At 39.3% G+C, this 19,647-nt stretch overlaps 1 protein-coding gene across 6 annotated transcripts in view; it reads right to left on the reverse strand.

The window, feature by feature from the left end:
* Positions 1–496: 496 nt before the first annotated feature.
* LOC114268835 (protein HASTY 1-like) overlaps positions 497–19,647 on the reverse strand; it is a 51,349-nt gene continuing 32,198 nt past the window's right edge. The window contains exons 16-22 of one of the 6 annotated variants that reach the window (XR_014361378.1): positions 8,858–8,961; positions 8,467–8,761; positions 8,099–8,343; positions 6,255–6,758; positions 5,832–6,126; positions 5,525–5,682; positions 497–861 (exon numbers count right to left, since the gene is read on the reverse strand). Coding sequence is in view for 2 of the 6 variants with exons in the window: in XM_082915208.1 (XP_082771334.1) it covers positions 782–861; positions 5,525–5,708; positions 5,832–6,126; positions 6,255–6,761; positions 8,099–8,343; positions 8,467–8,761; positions 8,858–8,961 (1,710 nt within the window). In the remaining 4 variants the exon portion in view is untranslated. Of the gene's footprint in view, positions 862–5,524; positions 5,709–5,831; positions 6,127–6,213; positions 6,762–8,098; positions 8,344–8,466; positions 8,762–8,857; positions 8,962–19,647 lie in introns of all 6 variants that reach the window. The other 5 variants (XR_014361380.1, XR_014361377.1, XR_014361379.1 and 2 more) reach the window with 5 other exon arrangements.

Genomic DNA, 19,647 nt, shown 5'->3' on the forward strand with positions numbered 1-19,647 from the left:
AATAAATTTTGTTAAAAAAATTAATATAAGAACCGACCCGACCCACACCCGCGCCCAGCACGGCTCAACCTGGCCGGTCAGACAGCTACGGCGGCAGCACCCTCGTGCGTGTGTGGTGGTTTGAGCCAATGTTCCATTTGTCCATAACTCCTCCTTCTACAAACTTGGGGGCCCCATGGGACCCAACCCAAGTGTTACCACCTAGAACTTGTATACACACATAAATTCTCTTAAATTTCTAATGTGGGACAAACCTTACAAGAAAACCCACATTTAATTCTTTAAATGTCCATTCTATGAATTCGAAAACAACGTCAACTTCCCATTCATTCATAAATGATCTTGACGAACCGTCTTCACCGTATGACTTACCATGCGATAAGGAACACGTGATTTTGGACCCACTCCAAAAGACGTGTGGAGCCCATCCAAATTTGGGCTCAAAATTAGCCTAAAATAAGCCTATATAAACCAAATTTTCCAACACATAGCAAAATTCCACGGAAAGTATGTTTTCATTCAAGGCTAGGTATTAAATACAAAGCAATGTATTCAGACTGTAAAATGCAGATCTAGATGTTTTCTTCCAAAGTGGGGTGAAAAAAACTAGAAAATATACAAAATATGAAACTATATTGTACATCCACTCAGACTTTCACTCGAGGCAGCCTCGGAAATAAACTATTTTCACAACCTGGTATATTTTGGCCGAAAAAAACTTTTGGTGCACCTCTTCCACATATGACGTTAAAGTTACAAGTCCTCACTATACACATATCCCTTACATAATTGCTGCCAATCCTATGACATCCCCTTCATCAATTTTGGACCTTGGAGTGGTGTCTGAACTATGAGCTCTTGCTGAAAAATATGGCGGCTATGGTTAGTAAGATATAAAATAAACTCTCAGGGCATACAGACAAGTAAAGTTTAAAATATTATAAATTCTGGATTTTCTACACATTTGAACCTTCTAATGAAACAGGTACTTGGGACAGAAAACAAGGTGAGACCAATCTATTAATGAAAACTAACCAAAAAAGGAGGAAAGAAATCAAATCTAAAGCATTCCAACCCTGAAGTAAACCATTTCCATTGCAATGAATATTTCTATATTTCTTTTGTTTCAGGTGTTCTATGCAATCACATGAAAAGGAAACTATTTTCATTGCAATACTCCACTATTCCTGTGCTGCCAGTGTTTTGTGTGTGTTTTTCAATACTTATTGTTGGAATATTTTCTTATTTCCTTATTTAGGCCAAGTTTGGCAAGTTGTCAAAAAGTTAAAAAATCAAAAAGTTACTCAAAAAGTTAAAAAGTTATCACTATTCACCAAAAGTCAAAAATTACGGCTGTACAACTCCCAATTCAAATTTTTCCCTACATATTAATTTATACAATTTTTTAATACACATTTTTTCATAAAAAGTCAAAAACTTAACCTAAACATCCATATTTTTTTCTTCAATTTTTTAGTCCAAAAAGACAAAAAGTACACTTATTTAGGACACCCCAAACAACCCCTTAGATTAGATTGTAATTGATTGATTGATCGATTGATTGTAATTGATTAATCAGTCATTCATCAACCAATCAATCAATCAATATAAAAGGTGATTTCTTAACTTTGTCTTAAGGTCAAAACAAAGTTAGGATTGCAAATGGTACTATTTCTTCTATCTCTGAGAAATGTTTTATTCATGTCACCCATACCTTACCCCTGTCTTTAGTGCTCCACGTTCCCAATTTTCCTATTAATCTTCTATCCTTAAGTCGTATTACTAAGGATTTGAACTGTAGTTTGACATTTTTTCTTGATTATTGTCTTTTTCAGAACCTTGTCACGAGGAGGACAATTGGCAGTGGTAATGCAAAAAATGATCTCTATTTCTTGGATTAGCCGAACAAGCTTGCTCATCATTCCATCCAGTTCCCAACCACCAAAGAGGATTTATGGCTGTGGTATTGGCGTCTTGGGCATCTTTCTTTTCATTTACTTAGGCATTATTTCCGTCTGTTTTTACAAACAATAATGTGTCTGAATTTCTTTGTAAGTCTTGTCAACTTGGCAAACAACACCAAGCTTCTTTTGCTCTAAGTCTTAATAAAAGTTTAACTTATTTTTCTTTAATACATTCTAATGTGTGGGGTCTATCTAGTGTTGTATCTTTAAAAGACCATAGATGATTTGTTACATTTATCGATGATTTTTCTCGTACTACTTGGATGTATCTCATGAAAGAAAAAAGTGAAGTTTTCTCTGTGTTTCAAAATTTTCATAAAATGATTTGTACCTAGTTTGGGACAATTGTCAAAATCTTGCATTCTGATAATGGGGGTGAATACATCGATTTGGGATTAGAGAGTTATTTTTCCACTCATGGCATTATACATCAGACATCTTGCACCAATACGCCTCAATAAAATGGGGTTGCAGAGCACGAGAATCGTCATCTTCTTGATATGGCTCGCTGCATGTGTTTTTCTATAAGTGTGCCATAGTCCTGCTAGAGCGAGGTCATTCTCACTGCAACATATCTCATTAATCGTCTTTCTACCTAGGTTTTGAAAAAACAACCTCCACTTCAAGTCCTTTTCTGTTTAGAGTCTTTGCTTTCCATTTCCCCTAAAATATTTGACTGTTTGTTTTGTCCACAATCATTCTTCTACTCATGGTAAGTTGGACTCTCACTCTCTCAAGGGTGTTTTCCTTGGATACTCGCCTACTCAAAAGGGGTAAAATGTTATCACCCTCCTCGTAAGTGGTTTGTGTCCATAGATGTCACCTTCTTTGAGTCCCAATCCTACTTCTTGTCTTCTCCAGTGTCACAGTCATCCCTTCAAGGGAAGCCATGGTGCGAAGAGATTCATGTTATTTCTGTTGTTCCCATGATAGAACCAGTTGTTCCTGCACCACCTATTACTGGGACTATAGAATCCAATGCCACCAAGGACAGTAAAGGGCAAGTTTATGTCAGGGACAAAGACAAAAAAAAGTTACTTGGATACAAGAGACTACGTTTGCTCACCCACTGCCATCTCCTGCTTCTGATAAGAGTCCAGGTAACTTTAAACCTCTTGTTTCTCGCGTCTACTGATATTGCTATTCCTGACACTATTGATCTTGATATTTCAATTGCCAAGAGAAAGGGTGTGAGATCTTGTACTCAACATCATATCTCAAACTTTGTGTCTTACTCTTCATTTGTCTCTCTCTTATAAAACCTTTGTGTCAAACATTCCTCTGTTAGTATTCCAAACCATTTTCAGGATGCTCTCGCTACTTTAGAATGAAAACTTGCTATGATTGAGGAAATGAAAACACATCGTAAGAATGGCACTTGAGAATTAACTGAATTATCTAAGGGCAAACGACCGGTAGGATGCAAATGAGTATATACTGTGCAGTACAAAGAAGATTGTTCCATTGAACGTTACAAGGCTCAACTTGTGGCAAAAGGCTTCACTCAGACTTATAGAGTAAACTATCAGGAGACTTTTGCACCAGTGGGTAAGATGAATTCAGTCAGAATATTTCCCTCTCTAGCAACTAATTTAGATTGACCACTTCATCAGTTTGATGTAAAGAATGCTTTCTTACATGGTGATCTAGAAGAAGATGTATATATGGACATTCCTCCTAGTTTTAAGGATCATCAGATAGAGGGTAAAGTATGCAGGCTTTGGAAGTCGTTATATGGTCGCAAACAGTCTCCAAAGACTTGGTTTGAGAGTGAGAGATTCACTCAGGCTATGCTTAAATATAGTTTCAAACAGAGTCAGGCAGATCACACTTTGTTTGTAAAACATTCCTCACGTGGTAAGACTACGACTCTCATTGTTTATGTGGATGACATAGTGTTTACAAGTGATGATAGTGAGGAAATACCCCTGTAAAAGAAATATTTAGCTAGTGAGTTTGAAATCAAAGACCTGAGGAACTTGAAATATTTTTTGGGAATTGAAGTTGCTCGCTCCAAAAATGAGATTTTCATCTCACAAAGGAAATATGTTTTTGACCTTTTGAAGGAAACATGGATGCTTAGATGTAAGGCCTGTGATACCCCATTAGAATGTAATCAGAAACTTGGTGATGATGAAGGAAGAGCTGTTGATAGGAAGAGTTATCAGCGACTAGTGGGTAAGCTCATTTACTTATCTCACTCTTGTCTTGATATTGCTATTGTTGTCAGTATGGTTAGCCAGTTTATGCATGCTCCTTATCAAATTCACTTAAAGGTTGTTATGAGAATTCTAGTGTACTTGAAATCTTCTCCTGGAAATGGTCTATACTTTTCCAAACATAATCACCTCAGAGTGAAAGCCTATACAGATGCTGATTGGACACAGTCAATAACTGATAGGAGATCTACATCAGGATATTGTACCTTTGTGGCGGCAATCTTGTTACTTGGAGGAGTAAGAAACAGAATGTGATGACTACATCGAGTGCAGAAGCTAAATTTAGAGCTATGGCACAAGGTGTGTGAACTCTTGTAGATCAGATTGTTGTTGAGTAATCTAGGGATGGGCCAGACAAACTCTATGATGATATATTGTGATAATAAGACTACCATCAACATAGCTCACAATCCTGTTTAACATGACAGGACAAAGCATGTTGTGATCGATCGTCACTTCATTAAGGAAAAACTCACCAGCGGCATGATATGTACTCCTTTTGTGAAGTCAGGCAAACAACTTGCAGACATCTTCACCAAGGGAGTTGGGAATAAACAATTTCATGACATTCTAGGCAAGCTGTGCATGCAAGATATCTTTGCACCAGCTTACGGGGGAGTGTTAAAATATTTTCTTATTTCCTTATTTAGATTAGATTGTAATTGATTGATTGATTGATTGATTATGATTCCTTGATCAGTCAATCAATTAATCAATATAAAAGGTGATTCCTTAATCAATGCCTTAGGGCTTCCTTTTGTAACAGTTGATTGATTAATATAAAAAGTGATGATATCATAATCATCACCCAAGCTTTGTATTCTATTAAATTACACTTATTTCACACTTAAATCTCCCCCTTCTGTGTGTCCACTTCTTAGAAAGCTTTAAGGCTATAGTAGTTTAGTGATAAAAAAGATTGTGCAGTTGTAAAAAAAACGAAATTCAAAGTTATTGAGATACTCAAAATGGAAACTTATGTTTCACATGAAAGTCAACTCTGCCCAAAGCCTTCTAAATTACTTGTGTAATATTGTGCAACTGAAATGCAGATTATAAAAATGAGCTATGCCCTGGGTGGACAGAGTCAAAATAGAAAATCAATTTGTCTCAATTGTGATAATTTCTTATCTCCCATTTCACAATCCTTAGACCTCTAATGTATGTTCGTCCAACTCATTAACAATCTATGACTATTTAAAAAAGTAAATAGAATATGAACTAAAGCAGCTCAAGAACAATGCAAAAATCAAAATTGACCTAACCCCAGTTTGACACGTACTAAACGGCAGCGGCAGGGGAAAGAAAGAAAAGTAAAGAGTGAGAACGCAGAGAGCTTACTTGAAACATTGGTAATTACATTCACACTTTTCTGAGCGGCAAGTGCCTTTAACTTATTTCCTGTAGCTAATATTAGCAAGCTCTTCATATGCTGCTTTTGTTCCTTAGGACTATTTGTCTTTGTCAAAGCTTCTTCAAAAGCAAGCAAATCTTGGCGACTAATGCAAGGAAGAGAAAGCAAAATCTGATACCACCCAAGAAAGAATCACATAAAATTATCCAATTATAAATAGCAACTGAGTTATTCAAAATGTATCCTAGTTGCACATAGTAGGCAAATTTGAAGAGCACGAGCGATATCACTTACCTCCCTGGGTGCTGGGTCTCTATCAGATAGATAAATGAAGATTTCACGACAGAGACCAACCAGATCAGCACTGCTAAAAGCATTTGACTCAAGGGCCAAACCTTCGATGATTGCATAGAACAAGTCTTTACAAACAAATTGTTGGAGTTCTACATTATTAGTTGAGATGGCCAGAAGAATTACAGCTCCACAAAAGGAAGAAACTTTAGACACAGCTTCACCATCAGTCCATTTAAAGGCATCTAAAGTTATCTGCATAGCTGGAACGGCAAGATCTTTGTGTCTCAAAACAAAACTGTAATTAAAACACAAGATTGAGACAATTAAAAATTGTAGAACATTAAAGAATTTCACGAGGACATCAAATTATCTTGGAATTCACCATAAATAAACTCTTGTAGAAGCAATGTGCTTCATGCATACCCAACCATAGAATTTGAGGCAAATGTGTCCAAGTCTTTGAGAGAAGATGTGTCCACACGGCTGATATGCCCTGACTGATCTAAAGAAGGAAGCCCTGCATTTAGTCCTGATGAAGCTAAAACCGAGAGGAGTGAACAAATCTCACGAGTTAAATTTCGAAGTAGCTTTTCCTCCATTACTTCGACCTTCAAGTCTGATCCAGCAGGTATGCCATGCAGATCTGGAACCTTTGCTCTACCTTCCAGTAAAAGACTGGACCATGAGCAGCTAAGAGCCTGCTGAGTGTGAAGAAGCAATGGATGCAGGAGCTTTTTCAACCCCTCCTCCCAAAAATCCTGAGGGCAGCATTTTACTAATGGAATCAAGACTGCATGAACAAGCTGCCTTATATGCCTGAACTCCATTGATTGTATGTTCTCCACCAGTGCAAGGGAAACAGAATGGACATCCAAACACTTGAAAAATGAATCCCCAATGGTTGCGGATAAGCCCACTACATTATACCTGCTAGAGCCAAATAATATGCGTTAGCACTTAATCAGATGGAGTCCTCATTAGGGCTGCAAATGAACCGAGTTGTTCATGAACAAGCTCGGCTCGGCTCGGCTCGGCTCGACTCGTTTAGTAAACGAGCCGAGCTCGAGCTCGAATATTTGGCTCGTTTACCTTTATTTAAATTATATAATAAATATATTATTTATATATTAAATAATATATAAATATATATAAATACATTATTTATATATTAAAAAAATATAAATATATATAAAAATAATAATATAAATACATTTTTTATATATTAAATAATATAAATAATATTTTTTATTTAAATATTTATATTTAAATAATATAAATAATATTAAAAAAATTTATCGAGCCGAGTCGAGCCAAGCTCGGTTTCATTAAAATTAACGAGCCGAGCCGAGCTCGAGCCCAGTTCCTTATCGAGCCGAGCTCGAGCTCAATAAACGAGCTCGATAAATAAACGAGCCAAGCTCGAGCTCAGCAAAGCTCGGCTCGGTTCGTTTGCAACCCTAGTCCTCATTAACTAGAATTGCATATCAAACAACTGGCAATGTTTAGAATGGTCCATTAGTTCAGAAAGCTACCATGTTCTTCCAACATGGCAGAACAAGGATCTAATATACTTAGGTTATTAAAGTGAAATACCATGATACCTCACGACACACTAGCCGTACAACTAGAGCTTACTTTCACTTTCGTATTATTACAATTTCTCCTATTTCGCTACCTCTTTCACACATGAACTTGAATGTTAAGTACTATCATCTAGTTTTTCATCAATGCACCACATTTTCTCATTCCATTTTATTTAAATCTCACTTTCGTGATGATAAGCAGAACAATAAGAAGACTAGGGGCCCATCAAGCAATCACTAGGCCTAAAAGACCAGTGGTGATATGCACCAGGCATTAGCACGGTGGCAAGCAGATTTGATGGGAAAAAAATTATAATAACAGATCATTAGAAAGAAAAATTTGGATCATAAAAATCTTCAGCTAGAAAACTTCATCTGCTGTTGGGAGTAATAAAAAAGGAGAAAATAAGATGTAAAATCGAAATGAGTATAATCTTTTCATGCAACAAATAACTGAACACTTGATCAAAGACACTGCAAAATTCTTGCTATGATGTCGAGGTATAATTGGCAGAATGCTTAAAAGATTCTTGTTAGTAGACCATTCATATAAACTTAAAATGAGACATTAGCCAATTGAAGAGAAGTTCAATAACAACAGTAATAGAATTCAAATAAAACAAAACAAACTATTTTCTAGCACTCAAACTGTACACCACGGCTAAAAAAAGTAATAATGCATACCCACTATCTCTGATGCCTTTCAACCAATTTCGTATATCAGTCTCATTTGATTCTGCATAACCTTCCTTATTCATTTCAATTTGAGATCCATCAGCAAATGTTAGTGACCCCTTTGACAATTTAGGGTTAGCTTCCCCAAGAAGACTGGTCCTCTCAGCATCGCTCATGGCCATTGCAGCTTTCATTTCTCCAGGTAATGCTTGAGATACAGGTGGAGACCAAAGAGAATGCAGAGCTCGAAGCAGCTGCAGATCAAGGACATGCCATAACTATATAAATGTGGTGATTAAGTATAATCCTTCCTAAAGATGATTTTCTACTAGCATATGCAAGGAAATTAACATGGCCAGCTCTTAAGACCAATTTACTTTTAAGAGAGGAGGCAACATCCATGACAGATGAGAAGCCATTGGATGCAAAAGACCAGAACTTCCTGTTGAGTTTTTCTGTGAGTTTATATTGCCTTTCCGGAAACCACTTCTCTTAAGTGCTTTCTCAAAGAATGTCACAGTGTGGAAAAGTGACCACATAAATTGCGTTTCAGAGCACAAGCGAACCAAGCCTGTTGGATCAGACAAATAAGCAATTTGCCACTCTAGCTGTGTCCACTGTTTGCTCAAAGGTTCAAGTAACCAGGCTAAAACTTCTTGTTGCTGTTGAATCCTGCACAAAGTTCAGAATTTGCAAAAGTAAACCAATAAAGGAAACAACAAGAAATCACACACAAAATAAAAAAATTCCATAGTAAGAATTAATTACCCAGCTGCAGAAGCCATGACAAGAAATGCTTCACCAAGAAGATTATGCTCAGCGCGAAGCAAACGGCCTTCTTTTTGCAAATATGCCATGGTATCAGCAATTCCCTATAGAACAACGAGCAACAAAATAAACAAATATTTTCCTCCTGATAGTGGACACAATTCTGTTAGTGGACACAAACTAAACCAAACCAAACAAAGCCTTATACAGGGTCAGCTACATGAATCCTTTTTCGCCACTCCGCTCTACAAAGGGCTACAGAAGTTCATCACTAATCAACAGTTCTGTTAAAATTCAAGTATTATTGATTGATTTCTGATTGATGTTGTGTTATGTATTACAACTCCTATATATAGAAGAGAAGGTGGTAGTAGGTGTAGTGTAGTGGAGGTGGTAGGTGAAGTGGGTGCTAGTGGAGTAGGTGAAGGTAAAGATGGGAAATTCTAACAGCCCCCCGCAAACTCAAGGAGGAGAGAAACTAACCAACTTGAGTTTGGAGAGAGTAACAAAACAAGAAAATACATAAAAATAAAAAAGGATAGGAGACACTGTATGGTCGTGTCAGACCGTTGGTGAAGACACTGTATGGGGTGTCATAACGTTGTAGAGGACACTGTATGGTGGTGTCAGACCGATGTGGAAGACAGTTTATGGGGTCATGTCGGACCGTTGTAGAAGACAGTTTATGGGGTCATGTCGGACCGTTGTAGAAGACAGTTTATGGGGTCATGTCGGACCGTTGTAGAAGACAATTTGGTGACAGTTTACGGAGTCTTGCTGGACCCTTGTAGAAACTAACCGGAATCAATGTCGGGACAGTTTACAGAGTCTTGTCGGACCCTTGTAGAAACTAACCGGAATCTATGTCGGGACAGTTTACAGAGTCTTGTCGGACCCATAAAGAAGCTAACCGGAATCAATGTCGGGACAGTTTACAGAGTCTTGTCGGACCCTTGTAAAGTCGCACCCTCAAAAGGTGTGCCCAATTTTTCAAAAGGCGTGCCATCAAAAGGCGTGCCCACTTTATCAAAAGATGTGCCATGAAAAGGCGTGCCAGTGTGTCGGGCGGCAAGAGGCGCGCGATGCGCGTGGCTGCCTCGGCTATTTAACCATGACAGAGCCTGAGGCCGAGGCAGAAGCAAAAAACTGCGAAATCCTCTGTAAAACTCTTCGTTGTGCTGAGAGAGAGAGGCTGTAACACTGTTGTGCTGAGAGAGAAACTCTGTAATACGCTGTAACACTCTGTTGCCCAGAAAAAATGGCCTCGTCCTCGTCTTCCCGTGGACTGCTCACCCTCTTTCCCGACCTCAACGAGTCAACGAGAGAGAGAACTGGTGCGGTGGCACTGGAACCTCAACCAAACACCGCTGGGTATACTCCGTTGAACTATCCGATGCGGTCTGTGGAGCAAAGAATGGCAGTGCTGTCGGATGTGGAGGCCAATCAGTATACTTTGAAGGCATGTGTGGAAAGCATGACGGCGGTCACAAACTTGTCGAACCGGCTGCAGAGTAAGACAAATGAGGTGCAGCATTTAAACTCCCAGCTGGCTCTGCTCCAACGCATGTATAAGGATGCGCGAGCAGAGATAAGCGTGCTAAGGGCAGAAAACAAGGAGCTGAAGCGGAAGGCCACCGTGATGTTCCGATTTGGAGGTCCACCAGATGCGGGAGTGGAGGAGTATGGTGGAGTGATCATGCCCAGTGGAGTGGGAAACACGGAGGCAACACCGGCAAGGACTGCCCAGGACGGAGGCAAAAAGAAGAGACCTGCAGTAGAGTAGAGGAGAAAAATCCCGCCTGTGGGTGTGGTTGTTTTGTTTGTGTGGTTTTTTTTTTTTTTTTTTTTTTTTTTTTTGATGTAAAATTGTGAACGGGGGAACCCCGACATGAATAAAAGGAGTGTGGTGTGCAAGTTCGTCGTCTGCCTGTTTCTTTTTTTTTTCTTTTTTTTTTTTTTTTTTGTTTGGTTTAAAAATAATAATAATAATAATAATAATAATAATAATAATAATAATAATAATAAGAAGAGGGGACAAGCCCACATGGGTGACTTGGAAAGGTATATATAGTCTATATACTCAAGTGGGATGAATGATGTTGGGTGCTGCGGTTGGCTGTGTAGAGAGAGGTTTGGGTCTGTGTGGAAGCATACACTGACTGGATAAATATTAAAGTAAATATTAAAATAAAAAGAAAGGAAAAGAGATGGTTGAAAGTGAGAGAGAGGTTTAAAGTGGGAGAGAGAGAAAATCGATTCTTGTGTTTTTTTTTTTTTTTTTTTTTTTTTTATTATATTGTTTGTGGTGGTTGTTGATGAGAAATAAGTGACTCAAAGCTCACATGGCGTCAAGAGGAGTGGGGCTGTCTCGTACACATCCGAGAGAGAAGAAGCCATAAAAAAAAACGCTCAGCGCCGATCTTGGGGCGAAAACCTCACATACTACACCGGAAGCGGATACCGCGGAGGAGCCGTCACTGGCGCCGGAAAAGGTATCGGCGAGGGCGTAAAATACTCGGAGGCCGGCGAGACGATGAAGCTCCGAGTCAATCGGATCTGGAACGCGTCGGGTCACACGGGTCGGAAGACGGATCTTTCTCTTCCCACAGTGTAACGCTGAGAAGCAGGCTCTTGGAGAAGTGCGTTCTGAGCTTCTGGACACCCAAGTAAACCCGGCAGTGTGGGAAATTAGTGGACACATGGTTTTGAAGAGGAAGAAGAGGGAGATCATGGTAAACCAGGCGCAATCTTGTGATCTGAAGGATTTGGTCCAGAAGTTTATTCCTGAAGCAATTGGTAGGGAGATTGAGAAGGCAACTTCAAGCATCTTCCCTGAGTTGTTTAGAGAAGGTGAAGTCCACAGGCTCTGTAAATAAGGCAACTCGCCAGGTACTAGAGAGCCCCTTGAGTGATGACAAGAGAAGTTGGCAGAAGCAATGTAATTATGCTCCAATCTTTTTCCCAACCTGACGGAGTACGGACTGCAAATGTCTCTGCCAGCACTTAAGTTGAAAAGTTCACTTCACAAAGGATCTCCAGCTGGATAGTAACAAATCAACTGAGACGTCCAATCTCCGGCGAGAGAACAAGGTGAGCGCTGCCGCAGCTGCCTGAGAAGTGAGATCCTTCCACGCCGCCGTGAGAGAGAGAGAGAGAGAGAGATGGGTATAAGGGTCACCAAATCGGGTTGTTGCTGTGGCGTTGATTGCGCAGACACCGAAGGGATCGGAAGTGAGTGTTTGGAGAGGTTTGAATTGGTTGAGCTCCGGCGGGCGGTCAAGACAAGGTTGCCGCCCGCTGGAAGACGAAGAGCACCAAGATCTTTAACCTTGCTCTGATACCATGTTAAAATTCAAGTATTATTGATTGATTTCTGATTGATGTTGTGTTATGTATTACAACTCCTATATATAGAAGAGAAGGTGGTAGTAGGTGTAGTGTAGTGGAGGTGGTAGGTGAAGTGGGTGCTAGTGGAGTAGGTGAAGGTAAAGATGGGAAATTCTAACAAGTTCCATACATGATGCAAAGCATGCCATAAATCTTCATCTTCCATGAGGCCATTGGGAATGTTATACCCAAAATCCCCGGCCATTCCACTAGATAGGGACTGTTACACGGCCTTAGGTAGAACTCAACCACAAAAGCTAACTATTAAGATGAGGGTGCCCTCACGTTTATCTGCTTAACATTACTTTAGTACTCAGGCAATGTGGGACTTTACTTCACACCCTCCCTCACGCCCACCATGCTCACTCAATAGCACTTGTGGTGCGGTGTGTAGGCTAAGGACACGCACCCTACCCATCCCTGAGTACTCTAGCTCTAATACCATGTGATATGAACCCCTTGGGTAGAACTCACCCTCGAAAACAGTCTTGCAACGGGAGGGTGCCCAAGAGGCTTATATGCACATGGCTAAGGCCTATGTTAACAAATGTGGGATCATAACATAACACCAAGCTCTGAAGTCGACGTCTATGGCAGCCCACTCTATCGACTGACCCAATAGTAGGATTTTCCCTTATGGTGGCTTCAACCATTGATAGTATTCAACACCTATTTATGTGTCTTAATCCAACCTATAGATCGCCCCCTCCACGGCTTGTACCACAAAGTCGCACTCATCTGATCCCATACTAGCATTGGAGATCTGATCCCATACTCAACGTGGTGGTTGACTCTAATACTACATTAAAGCATCCAACTCAAAACCAATTTGCAATGAGTAGAAGGGGTTCTCAAGTATATTAAGCAAGCTTGGGAGGCTTAAAGAGATGATGTGAGACAGATCTAACACTCCCCTGCACATGCAGCCCGGATAGCTTAAGGAGGTGATAAAGAGACGAGAGGTGAGAGATTAGACATCGAGTGGAGACTTGGCCCACTACTAGAGACCACCCAAGACCCAGCTCTAATACAATGTTCTATGGTTTTAGGTAGAACTCAACCCCAAAAGCTAGTTATCGAGGTGAGGTTGCACTCACGCTTTATATGCTTAACATTATTTTAATACGCGGGCAATGTGGGACTTCACTTCACAGGTACAAGCTTGCAACCATGTACAAATACTATTTAATTTCAATTTATTTTCTTTTATCTATGGGTTTCTTTTCCACTCAAGTAGTTTAACGTCTGGAATCTCAGTTTTAAGAGTTGAGGGTGTCACTATGATTGCATGATTTGCATAACACAGGCTGTCGGTTACATTTTGGGTCAAAGCTTAAGCCATGTTATATAGGTTGTCATGTGTGGTCTTCATGGAGGCTAGCAGGGTTTAACTAGTCAAAAGTTTCAAGACTTAATAGTTTTGAAGTCTTAATCCTTGTAGATGTATAGATTCCACCACACTAGAATATCTATACAACCATTCATTTCAATGAAGTCTAATTTTGCCTATCAAATTGTCCTTTAATTTAATGTGAAAACACCAAAATAGATGTACCAATCACCTTTATGCACAAGTAAATCCAACCTCTTCAAAACCACAAAAACAACCATCATTACTCCTAACCTGGTCTCCATATATCTCATTGTATGCAAATTTGCTCTATGTTTTCTAAGGATGACCTATACCAGTTTGGTACCAAAGCTAAACAGCCCTACTACAAGCACCTTTTTTTTTTTTTGGATCGGCACCCCCACTACAACCACTTTCATACAGTTTCTTTTGCACCAATTGTATAAAATAATACTCTTCTATCACAATGGTACAACAAGGAAGAAAAATCTAAGGCAGCAGCCATATCTCAAAATCATGAAGGTACCGGGAAGTTTTTGGATGGAATGGGTGATAATTTCAATTTGAGTGTAAATAACTTTACTACACACTACTTTGCTATGTTACTTGGAACACAGATCATTTCTGTATGTGGACCGCGAACAAAAATGCAGTGTGTCACATGCTACAAAATGTGGTACAAGAGAGATAGACTTAAATATATTGTACCATTAGAATTTAAGGTACTTCTAAAGCACTTTTCTTTTAACAATTAGACATCCAATAACATCTTTTCTTTTCTTTTCTTTTCTTTTCTTTTTTCAAATTAATCAGAACACATTTTTAGAATCATTACAGTTCATTCCTTTAAAAAAATTTCCCTACCAAAAATCCATATATAGAAAAAAATGAGATAGCCATGGATCACTAAATTCACCGTTTTAGAACAAAATGTACCATCTTTACTTAAGATGCTATTGTAGTCGCCATACCAAACAAATGACAATTAAAATTTACTTTTTCAAAAAAAATTTAAAAATCCATTTAAAAATATATATATATATAGTGTTGAAAGGTTTTGGAGGTGTAATGTCCGATAAACTTATTCCCTAATTAAGTAATCAATTTGCATTAATTGGCCATGTATCTCACTAATTAAAATTAATTGTCAATAAAACTTAATTAATTTAGTTACTTCTTCTTTACATTTACTTTAAATAGATTAAGACAAATTGCATGAGTTATTGATTTGGTCTTTGGGTGTCAAACAAACCCATGACCAGAAAATATTTATTTGGCAATTGACCCAATACCCATGACCCACCCACTTAGGGCTTGGGTTTTTTGACTAATCAACATAGTTCCAATTTTCTTGGAGGGAATTTTTCCCCCAAATTTACTTTGCCAGCCGGCACTTGTCACCCCTCCTTCGTCTTCATTTGGTTTGTATACACTTTAGTCAAACATATTAGAATGTAAGGTTGAATGGTAGGTTAGGTCTTGCCCAAGACATGACCACTTTATTTGAACATCGTCTTACACTTGGGGAGGGAGGGAGAAAGAGAACAACACACACTCCCTCACTTTCCCCCATGCTCCTGAGAGCTCTATCACCACCTCCTCTTGGTTTTTTCTTGATTTTCCATTGAAGAACAAAAGTTCTAGCACCCCCACACCATTACCCATCACACCCTCTTGCTCTGTTGATCATTCTTGGCAATTTTAAAGGAGTTCTTGGAGCTTAAAGTCCACTTGAAACTTGAAAATTTGGGTTAAAGCTACTAGTTGGTGACATAGCTCTCTATACCATCTCTATTGCTCTTTGCGGTAACAGAGGATATGCGTTTTCATCTATTTTATTTGAAATATGTAGAAGCTTGCTAGGGTTTACTTTTCTTGAATGATTAGTATATTAATTCCATGGGATATTATGATTAATCATGCTATTTTTCTATCCATGTTTGTATTGTCTCATGTGCTGATTACACCCCTCAGCCCCCATGTGATTCGTAAACTGAAGTGCACTATTAGGCCCATTAACAATTTAATGAAAAAGATTAAAATACCCCAGTATATAAGTAACCTAAGTGTGTGAACTATGGATATTTTCATCATTTGTTTGGAAGGCAAAATGCATTTTCACCCCATGTGCTTTATTCCATGTGCGATTTACCTCCTTAAAATTTGAAAATGAGCACATAACCCCTTGTGTTTGGCACGTGTTTCACACTTGCTATTAAGTTGGACGAAATATTTAACGGTGCACTTTAGTCCACAAACCACAAGGGGGTTATGTGATTATTTTCAAATGAGAGGAGGTAATCCGCACATGGGTAAAAGCACAATGGGGTAAAATGAAATTTTCCCTTAGCTTAATATGAATGATTTGAGCCTATATTCTCTTTTTTTTTTTCTTTTTTTTTTTTTTTGATATATAAACAAACTTTATTGAGAAAGTATCAAGGTGATGAAACAAATACAAAAATGAAGAACCAAAAGACTCAGAGCACAAAACTCAAAACAGAAAACTCAAAGGCTAGCTAATCAAGCCATTCACAAAATCCACAAAGGCAAACACATCCGGCTCAATAGAAAATGTGACCCAACTATGAAGCACCAAAAGTAACCGACTTTCCAACCACGGAACCGAGCGAGTGATGCCCTAAAAAATGCGTCTATTGCGTTCCAACCAAATCAACCACATTAAACAATGAGTAGCGAGCAACCACGCCTTCTGCTGCCTTTTCCCAACCTTCCCCCCACCCCAGCTTCTAAGTCAGACCAAAGGTTGCCACAATGAACATCCAAAGCCTAAATGCAACCGGATAATGAATAAGTAAATGATTTACCGTCTTCGCACCCCCAAACACATGCAACACCAATTAACTACGATATGCCGACATTGAATCAAATTATCAATAGTCAAAATACAACCCAAAGTTACCGTCCACACAAAGAAAGCAACTTTGGATGGACTCTCAGGCACCCAAATAGACCTCCAAGGGAAAGAAACCGCTGCCCCACCCACAAGCTCCCGATAGAATGAAGACACAAAAATCCCTTCATCCTTGGGCAATCCCATACCAAAGCATCCTTCCCCACTCCTCCAAACCGTAGCCCATACAAGAATGCCAAGAGATCCATCAATTGATCCATCTCCTAATCCTGAATACCATGACGCAACCGAACACTCCAAACCACCGTCTACCCTTGCCCATTCCCATAAGATGCCACTGTCGCCTTCCGATCCACCACAATATTAAAAATTAAAGGGAACCTCTCCTCCAAAGAAACATCCCCACACCACCTATCCCTCCAAAACCGAACCTATCCCCCACACCAACCTTAAAGCTCACTCGTCTCCAAAACTCCTCCCGCCCTAACCAAACCCCCTTCCATAAACTCCGCCTATGCAACTACCCTACCCTTTCTGTGCACCACTCCCCCCACCCCAAACCATATTTAGCCACCACTACCTTCCTCCAAAACTACTCCTTTTCCCTCAAAAACCGCCACAACCACTTCACCCAAAATAGTCAAATTGAACTCTACTAAACGTCAAATCCCCAAACCCCCTTCCTCCTTTGAAGTGCAAATCCGATGCCAGGCCACTAGATGATAATGAATACTCACCCCCTCCACCCCATAGAAAGTCCCGTTGGAGCTTCTCATTCCTCTTTGCAACCGATACAAGAATCACATGCACCGACATAAAGTATGTCGGAATACTAGACAAAACACTCTTAATCCCGGTGACCCAGCCTCCTCTAGACAAATACTGACGCTTCCATACTGCCAATCTCCGCTGTACTCAATCCACTACACCATCCCATACCCGTGTTGCTTTAAACGTGGCTCCAAGAGGCAAGCCCAAATAAGATATTTATAAAGTCGCCACCTTGTAGCCCAATATAGCTACAAGAACCGGCAATCGCACAACCTCCCCTATCGCAATCAGCTCCGACTTCACCAAATTCACCCGAAGACCTGAAACTGCCTCAAAACAAAGCAACACACTGTAAATGATCAATCTAAGCCACACCACCTCCACCAAAAATGAGAGCATCATAAGCATAGAAAAGATGAGAAACACTCAGACTCAAAGCCAAATCCAAACCAACCTGAAAGCCAACCAACAAACCCCCTTGAACTGCTCTAGATAACAACCGACTCAATACCTCCATAACTAAGATGAACAATAAAGGAGACAAAGGATCACCCTGCCTCAAACCCCGGTGAGTGGAAAAAAAACCACCAGGCGTACCATTAACCAACACTGACATATGGACTGTAGATATGCAAAACTGGATCCACTACCTGCACCTATTCCCAAAACCTATGAAGCACGGATACTTCAAAAAGGGTGACGTATCCGTATTGGATACTTATCGGATACCGATACTCCTCGGATACTCGCGGATACGTATCGGATACTTCTTAATTAATTTTTTATTAATTTTGAAGTATCGGATACTTAATTTTGAAGTATCGGATACTCGAAATTACATATTACTTATAATATTTTGTTTAGTTCTTTCATAAGAGGAATATAGTGAGAGCTTAAGTAATAGAATTTGTCAAATTGATGTATCCTTGTTGTCTCTCTCACTTCTCTCTCGCTTTCTCACTCTCTCACGTTTCTTCTCTCTGCTCTCATTCTTTTTTTGGTGTTGGCATGTAAGGATGATGTTTAATTTACATTTACATTTGCTTTTGCTTTTGCTTTTGCTTTTGCTTTTGCTTTTGCTTTTAGTTTTGGATGTTTTATGAATGTTTGAGCACTTTTAGGTTAATAGGAATCCCTCTCTTTATTTATTAATTTACTTTAAGTTTTATTTTCATGCATATTACATTATTAAAAAAAAAAAAAAAAATTATGAATGTATCCCCGCTGTACCCGTATCATACTTTTTCAAATTTTGACATATCGCCATATCCACATCCCCATATCACCATATTCGTATCCGTGCTTCCTAGGCTATCATTGATAACTTAAAAAAGTATATTTGCTGAAATTTTTATTTAAGAATGGTTTTTTGGCTTTGGCTTTAGCTAAGGTCTTGTGATATTCACTAATGAAGGGGAACAAGTTGAAGCTATTGACCTTGAAGACTCTTAGTTTTGTAGGAATCTTTCTTCTTTATCAAGTTGTCTTTTGCTTTAAGTTTTATTTTTATGCATACTGCATTACTAAAAATTGTTAAAATAATATTTTTTACGAACGTATCCCCGCCGTACCCGTATCTTAGTTTTTCAAATTTTGTCGTATCGCCGTATCGTATCGTATCTGTATCCGTATCCCGTATCTGTATCCGTGCTTCCTAGCCCAAAACCCATCCTCTCCAAGACATAACAGAAACTACCAATTCATGTTGTCATAAACTTTTTCAATATCAAGTTTGCAAATACGACCTTCCTACCCTTGCCGAATCCGCGAATCAACACACTCATTTGCCACTAAGACAGCATCTAGAATCTGGCACCCTCTCCCTCCCACAAAGGTGTTCTGAGACTCATATACCACCCCCTCCAAGACATTTCGAAGCCTATTCGCCAAATTTTTTTTCCAGAAGCTTATATACACTCCCCAAAAGACTAATAGGACGGAAATCCTGAATATCCTCTACCTCGGCCTTCTTCAGAATCAAAGCTATAAATGTCACATTCAAACTCTTTTCGAAACACCCAATCTAATGAAACTGATTCAGTATAGCCAAAACGTCCGCCTTTGCAACATCCCAACTTTGCTAAAAGAATGACAAAGTAAAACCATCCGGACTTGGGGCCTTATTCCCCAACATACTTCGTAAAGCACCAAGAATCTCCTCTTCCATAAACAATCTCTCTAGCATCAATTTGTCCACCTCCGAGATGGCATCAAACTGAACCCCCTCCAATCCCGGGCATCAACCCCCTTCTTCTTTCCAGAATAAATATTGATAGAAATCAACAATACCTTCCCGAAGCTCCTCTTCGGACTCTAACTCCCTCCCATTTACCTGTATCTTCCCTATATGGTTCCTCCGCCGATGAGCATTGGTCATCCGATGGAAAAATTTAGTATTACGGTCTC

The sequence above is a fragment of the Camellia sinensis genome, chromosome 2 (assembly GCF_055761805.1).
Source record: "Camellia sinensis isolate YWXY chromosome 2, ASM5576180v1, whole genome shotgun sequence".
Taxonomy (NCBI): Eukaryota; Viridiplantae; Streptophyta; class Magnoliopsida; order Ericales; family Theaceae; genus Camellia; species Camellia sinensis.